Genomic DNA, 7797 nt, shown 5'->3' on the forward strand with positions numbered 1-7797 from the left:
GACGGGGATTGGATTAAGTGATATTTGCGTTTTCCCTCCATTCAGGTCCGCGTGATCTTATGTAGTTGGATGGCAAATAAACATTACAGTAGACCCTAGGAAGTGTATAATGGTGGATGTTCAATCAATTATATTTTCCAATGGTGTGGTCAACCTGAGATTTGGATCTGGTTTCATGCTTAAAATGAGCTGGAAAAATGGATGTAGGGCATGGATAAAACAAATACATTATGATGGGGCCTATAGAGCTATGACATCAGCTAGTTGGCTGGTGCTGGGTCACTAGCCAAACCGCATCCTTTCCAATGACCCAAACGTAGCATTGATACGATGGGACATTCCTTGGATGGGGATATACAATAATAATAATAATAACATTCTACTTTTGAAATACTTTAACCCTTTGATATGCAAAATTGAATGAGACCATTCATATTCAAAAATAAAGTGTGGAATGGTAAAAAGTTTGGAACATTCCAATCTAAGGATTTTCTTTGGTGATCATATAAACGGTTTGACTAATTGAAAGATGATTTCGTATATTTGTGATACCCCGCGATGTACTCTATAACAATTAGCCATGATGTATTGTAGTCAACCTCTTATATTAAAACAAGTCACTTTCTCAATTCAAATCAATACACTTTGTCACGGCAGCTATGGCAAATCTCTCTCTCTCTCTCTCTCTCTCTCTCTCTCTCTCTCTCTCTCTCAATGTTTATAAATTGAGGTTACAATAGAAGGAATGTGTACACCCATTTCCATAATCACATCATTACATCGACCCCAAATTCTAATTAATACTATGGCTTCAACCTGCAAATGTACAATGGTAGCTTTCTTCATCTTGATCTCATGGGCCACTCATGCCTTGTCACGCACTCTCCATGAGACATCATCAATGTCTGAGAGGCACGAGGTATGGATGGCCCACCACGGGCGTATTTACATGGATGCAATGGAGAAGGAGGTACGTTTCAAGATATTCAAGGACAACGTCCAACAGATAGAAACTTTCAACAATGCTGGGGAAAAATCATACAAGCTAAGCATCAATGAATTCGCTGATTTAAAGAATGAAGAATTCATAGCCTCTCGGAACGGGTTTAGGCCATCTCAAATGAAGGCAACAAAGGAGACGTCCTTCATGTACGAGAATGTAACTTTGGCGCCTGTTAGCATGGACTGGAGAAAGAAAGGAGCGGTCACCCCCATCAAGGACCAAGGCCAATGTGGTAAGCAAATTATAGCCATGTGATCTATAACTTTCGGAATGATAGGATTGTTATCCAAGTGTGAGCTGGTCACCCACATAAGGGTCCTTTGCATCAATGGGCCACACGTGTATGACAAATGATGCACATTAAAAGGTGGGCTGGACCAATCATAAATAATGGGCCCGTTAAAATCCCTTTATAGACATTAATACATCATCTTCTAACAACTCGAACTCTTAGAGAAAATTGTTGTTTGACATGGTATCAGAACAGAAAGATCTTCTATTCAAATCTCGAGAGTCTTAGAGACCGTTAAAGTTCCTTGTTCTGCTCTAGTGATCTTTATGATGAGGCCATAGTTCTAAAACTAGTGATCCACTCGGCTCCTTTGGGCCCAGTCACTTGCCTTGTTAAAGAGATTTTTAATAAAAATAGGAAGGAATGGAAAGGGGAATCAAACCGTCTGAGTTTTTGGAGTTTTAAACTATCGATGGGACCACCATTTGTTTGAATTAGATGTCCTAAGCTAAAATAGGGCCATATGTGCTCATTTGATGCGTCTTCCTAGGGGGGTAAGTGCTCCGAATCCATGGAGCTTCTTTGGACTTCTCATAATTGTCTAATGTGTGTGTCCCTGTTATACTATTAATGTAAAAAAAAAAAAAAAAAAAAAAAAATCCAAAATTTGTAATTACAAAAAATAGCAAAATTTTAACTCTAAAAAAAAATCCTAATTCTAATAAAACTTTTCTAAAGCCTAATTTCTAAATATAAAAATTCCAAATAAGCTTTTGCTAGAAGAGTACTATCATAATTATAAGTTATTTCTAAAAAAAAAGAAAAATCTAAAACTCTAAAAATAAAAAAATATTAAAAAACACAATTATTAAAAATAATAATTTTTTCTTAAAATTTCGTTTTTGAGCTGAAAGTACGCATTTTCTGATGAAACGGATAAACGCAACCCACTTTGTGGATTGGTTCACCTCAGATGACCCGTTTCAACAAAGATTGATAGATTATGTGCCCGTAAGGATGCCCAGGTCAAAAGTTATGATAAATTTAAGGTCCGCCTTCTTTTGGTCCAACCATGCTAGGAATTTATTGGTGGTGTCATGTCCTACGTCATCCTTTCTCTAACATAGTGCTTTCTAACTTCCTTCGAAATGGGTCAAATAGGATGTTGTTGGGCATTCTCAGCAGTAGCAGCTATGGAAGGAATTACACAGCTCAGTACAGGGAGGCTCCTTTCTCTATCCGAGCAAGAGCTGGTGGACTGTGACATCAAAGGTGTGGATCAAGGGTGTGGGGGTGGTCTCATGGATGATGCCTTCCTATTCATTCAACACAACCATGGCCTTACGACGGATGTTAACTATCCCTATGAAGGAACTGATGGCACTTGCAACCCAAAGAAATCATCGATTCATGCGGCCCAGATTAACGGTCATGAAGATGTGCCGGCGAACAGTGAGAAAGCACTACTGAAGGCTGTGACCAACCAACCAGTTTCCGTTGCCATTGATGCTGGCGGGTTCGCATTCCAATTCTACTCAAGCGGCGTCTTTACGGGAGAATGTGGTACTGATCTCAACCATGGTGTTACAGCCGTCGGTTATGGGACCGCCGATGATGGGACCAATTACTGGCTAGTGAAGAACTCATGGGGCACTGGGTGGGGTGAAGATGGCTACATAAGGATGCAAAGGGATGTTGAGGCTAAGGAAGGTTTGTGTGGCATTGCCATGCAGGCCTCTTACCCAACTGTTTAAAAGAAAATAACACATTCTCAAGCAGATCTGCCTTGGAAGATATATAAATTCTAGAAGTGTAAAAATGGAAAACTAAAAGTTGGGCTGTATCATACAGCCATTGTAGGAGATGATCATTCCCCCATCTTGAATGTTACGTCTCTCATATCTTCTCTATGTCAACCTCATGTATGTAATGTACCTGTGTACAAATATCAAGCTTGCAAGTGTTTATGTTATTTTGTACATATTTCAAGCATGAGAGTGTTTTGAGGGCCTTTACAGGTGGTAGGAATAATAATGGAACCTTCAGCATGTACAAGTGGGGCCTGATGCAACAAAGAAGACAGAGACGCGACAAATCCATATGGCATGGCCTGCTGTGGGCGATGACCCGAAATCTGGCTTACAACTTCTTTTTTGAAACGTGGGACCACACCACCTATAACCTGTTTCTTTCCAAGAGAGGATGTACACAATGGCTTTGTAAAAAAAAAAAACGACAGGCCTCACCTATCATATATCCCTCTATACAACATGAAAGAAAAACAAAGGAAAAGAACAACCCAGATAACAAAATACCGGCACAAATCAGGGCAAATAAATCCAACTTAAATCTGAACCGGCCAAAATCAACCAACTAACCCAGCCGGTAGCCGGAACTTGCAACTGAGTCCCATATCTACAAGATGTAAGTCGGCTCTGCCGAACCAGCTGCAATAAGGCTGGCGAATTTCCACACCTGCCGCACAGTGGGCCAAGCACCTACAGTCTACAGCTGTCAACAAAGCCAGTCTTTGACGATTCTCCTGATGGGGTCCCTTCTCATGTGAAGGCGGGACTTACGTGTGTAGGCTTAAGTAATTAATTTTATTTCCATATGTTTACGAGGGTATTTTGGTTTTTTAGCTAAGCGCAAAATAAAATAAGATAAAAAAGAATTTTTTTAGAGAGAATTCTAGCATTAATACAACAAAGGAGTTTTTCTTTCTTGAAGAAAAAGAGAAAAAAGAAGGGAGAATGCGAACAAGAGCTTTCTATTGCTGAAATTTTCGCATCCTAGTTCGTGAAAGTTGGTTTCTTTGATTGTCTTCTTCAAAGGTTGTGTGCACTATTTTCTATAATCCTTAGTTGGTGATAAATTCTTTTTTATTCATGTTACCCTACAATCCACCTTAAGGTGAAGTAGTTTAGATATATAAGAGACGTCTCTTGATGATTATCCTTTTATTATTTCCATTATAGTGGATTGGTGCTAGATTAGGTCCCATGGTTTTCCTTTCACACACTACAAGAAATCCCACTTTTAATGACCAAAATTTTTGTCGCTAAAAGTCAAATTTTCGTAGCTAAAAACTTTTAGCGACGAAAATTTTCGTCGCTAAATTCATTGCTAAAAAACCGATGTAGAAGGGTTTTATCAGCGAAAAATTCGAATTGTTGCTAAATGCAAGCTTTTTAGCGACGAAAATTTTTGTCGCTAAAAAAACTATACAAGACTTCGCTGCTAAAAAAATCGTTCCACTTTTAGCGACGAAAATTTTCATCGCTAAAACAATTGTACAATACTTTCAGCAGCGAAAATTTTTGAAAAAAATCGTTTCACTTTTAGCGACGAAAATTTTTGTCGCTAAAAAAATTGTACAAGACTTTCAGCAGCGAAAATTTTCGCTGCAAAAAAAACCGTTCCACTTTTAGCGACGAAAATTTTCGTTACTAAAAAACTGCACAAAACTTTTAGTAGCAAAAATTTTCGCTACCAAAACAATCGTTCCACTTTTGGCGATGAACATTTTCTTCGCTAAAAAAATTTTCCAAAACTTTTAGCAGCGAAATTTTTTCTGCCAAAAATTTCTTTCCACTTTTAGTGACGAAAATTTTCGTCGCTAAAAAACTTTACACAGCTTTTAGCAGCAAAAATATTCGCTGCCAAAAAATTTGTTCCACTTTTAGCTACAAAAATTGTCATCGCTAAAAAACTTTACAAGACTTTTAGCAACGAAAATTTTCGCTGCTAAAAATAAATTACAAAACTTTTAGCTACGAAAATTTTCGTGCTAAAAGTCACTTTTTTAAAAAAAAATTTTATTTTTATATGCAGCTCACAAAATTCCTGATATACACCTGTTAACAATATATTTCATCATATTCATCCTGATATACACCTGATATATAATATATTTCATCATATTCTCATTTATATCCATCTAAACCCAAACCCAAACATAAACTACATTCATCCAAATACAAACAATCTTATTCGCATCACATTCATTTACACATAAATACATATAAACTTAACATCATAAATAAATATACAAAAAATCACAAAGATGAAGGCAGAGGTGGTGGGGCATCGGTGGGTAAGCGTGCAGCAAAACCTGAAACATCTCCGTCATCCATCGCTCATGCTTCACCCGTATCTCCTCTATCCTCCTCTCGTGCTCCTCCCTCTGCCTCGCTAGCTGTTCTTCCATCCTCCCCTTCTGCTTCTCCCTCTGCCTCACCAGCTCCTCCTCCATCCTCCTCTGTCTCGTCTGCTGATCCTCCAACCTCCTCTCCTGCTCCTCCCTCTGCCTTGCCAGCTCCTCTTCCATCCTCCTCTCCTGCTCCTTCCTCTGCCTCGCCAGTTGATCCATCATCTTCCTCTCCTGCTCCTCCCTCTGCCTATCCAGCTAATATTTGATATCATCGACGACAACCCGTAGCTGCTGAACCTCTCTCTCTGCAGTATCAGCTCGGTGTACGGCACTGTCGCCAACGACGATGGATCGGCTGGAGGCAGCTCTAGTGGGTGCCATGAGCTTCGCACCATGGCCAAACCCACGCACATATCCAGAACGGGTGCCAAGCACCTGACTCAGGATCTCTGGCTCACTTCGCTGAGTACCATCGGGAGTGGGCTGACTGCGTAAGGTGTTCATCTCCTCCTGTAATGAAAACATATAAATTTTCATAATAGATGACATTATTATAATTTAATGCAATTAAATTTTACAATATAAGAATTTTTACCCAAATCTCGCTAGCTCTAGGATGTACCCAAGATCCTGTCGCCTGCCGACAGTGAGTTCCTTTGTAGAAGTCTACTGGTCTGGGCTCTTGGCCAGTGATGGAATCTCGCTGTGTAATCGAAAGGACAATAGAGTTAATATAAATGTATGGAAAGAATATATAAATATAATAATTACTAGTACTTTCTTACCATGTTGTGACGAAGTCGTACAAATGAATTTGAACCAGCTACGTAGTTCACTTCTAACTTTCCACTGTTGTCAGAATTTATTTTGTTCCCCTTCTGAACACATTATCCATAATACATTGTTATTAATTGCGAATTTAATTATTACATTAAGATATCGTAAATATGTTAATATTACTTGAAAAGAATTAGATGAAAGCCTATCCCAGAGTATCCGCCAGTCCTCATCGGTCATGTGCAGCGGTGCGGATTGTACAGCCTCCTCGTGGCTCACGCACCGCTTGTACTGCTGGTGTAACTTACTGCAGTAATCATTGAACCGCTCCTTCATCATGTCGTCGACGGCATGGGAGATGTGCGGAACACTCAAATTCAAGTCAAATTTATCCTGCAGTTTCGTAAATAATAGATTAAGGTAATAAACTTATTAAGAAAATAATTTAAACTTTTATAAAATAAATTTTAATTTACTAAAATTTACCTGAAGGCACTGACGGATGAGCTGCTGCACATCATCTGTTACGTCTCCCTAAGGGGGGTGGTGGGGGGATCAGAAATCGGCATAAGACACCGACCTCCGACGTAAACAACATGGCACTGTTCCAAACAGGTCTAATGCAGTCCTGTAGGAACTTTACCATCACCCTACCCTCATGAGTAAGTCGCTCTAAAAGTAACCCACGCGTGGGTCCACGTCCTCGTCGGCAGGTCGACGACGCTGTTGCAAAAGAAATATGTAAGTCTAAATATAAACAGAAATCATTAAAAGAAATATATGTCTAGACTTACATGCAGTGCCCGGTGTATACACGACTGATGGATCAGACGCCTGCGATGCAACATGTGATGGCGATGCTGGCTCCGTCGCATCACGGGTAGAAGGGGTAGATCCAGTGCACGAACAACATACTCTCCCACCTGGTGCCATCACTGAATATGTGCGAGCTACGAACTTATAAATTTAAACAATGTCAATACAAGCGGAATATACTAAAACATTATACAAGTAGTGTTGACGGTACAATGCATTTGTGCTTATGCTTAGAGAGATGATTAAAATATGATTAGACCATTAGACTATAATGCAAGCAGAATATAATAAAACTGTAAACTTTAATCTATAACCATTGAAAATTCTATTACACATCATCATTCTATATTAAATACACATATTTCATCATAATACGAAACAACTTTGAGGTAAACTATCCAAAGTACTCCCTGCGTAAGCTATCCGTATGCTTCAAAAGCATATGTCATTTCGTGTGAAGCACTCAACATATTTACAGCCAACATGCCAGTCACAATAGGAGAAATCTTGTCTCTCGGGACTCCATTCAGATGTGCAAGTGACAGAGTCATATCTTTCATATCTCGTTTCCTGCTTTTATATATCTCCATTAACCCTGAAATTTCTTTGAGATGGCATAATCTTTCCTCTGAGTCGTCGTCGATATATTTCACTCTACACTCATCGACCAGGCCGGGTATCTCTATGACCCTACAAGAAGAAGATAGGACCAAAACGTCCATCTGCAACAGCTAATGAAGTATGTTGCGTGCTTCTGCTATGCTCTGGTTTGAGGAGGACATGATCAGAAATTGACTCAACTGCAAATGCGGATTA

General features: G+C 39.3%; 2 protein-coding genes across 2 annotated transcripts; one reads left to right on the plus strand and one right to left on the minus strand.

Moving 5' to 3' along the window:
* Positions 1-780: 780 nt before the first annotated feature.
* On the plus strand, positions 781-3321 carry LOC131229325 (senescence-specific cysteine protease SAG39-like). The gene is made up of 2 exons (XM_058225255.1): positions 781-1235; positions 2397-3321. The coding sequence occupies exons 1-2, from the start codon at positions 806-808 to the stop codon at positions 2987-2989; spliced, it is 1023 nt and encodes a 340-aa protein (XP_058081238.1). The 5' UTR covers positions 781-805; the 3' UTR covers positions 2990-3321.
* A 3361-nt stretch (positions 3322-6682) lies between these two features.
* Positions 6683-7301, minus strand: LOC131228769 (uncharacterized). Its single transcript, XM_058224636.1, has 2 exons — positions 6960-7301; positions 6683-6888 (listed from the first exon to the last, which is right to left on the minus strand). Exons 1-2 carry the CDS (start codon positions 7096-7098, stop codon positions 6683-6685), a joined length of 345 nt encoding a protein of 114 aa, XP_058080619.1. The 5' UTR covers positions 7099-7301.
* Positions 7302-7797: the final 496 nt, after the last annotated feature.

The sequence above is a fragment of the Magnolia sinica genome, chromosome 16 (assembly GCF_029962835.1).
Source record: "Magnolia sinica isolate HGM2019 chromosome 16, MsV1, whole genome shotgun sequence".
NCBI classification, from domain to species: Eukaryota; Viridiplantae; Streptophyta; class Magnoliopsida; order Magnoliales; family Magnoliaceae; genus Magnolia; species Magnolia sinica.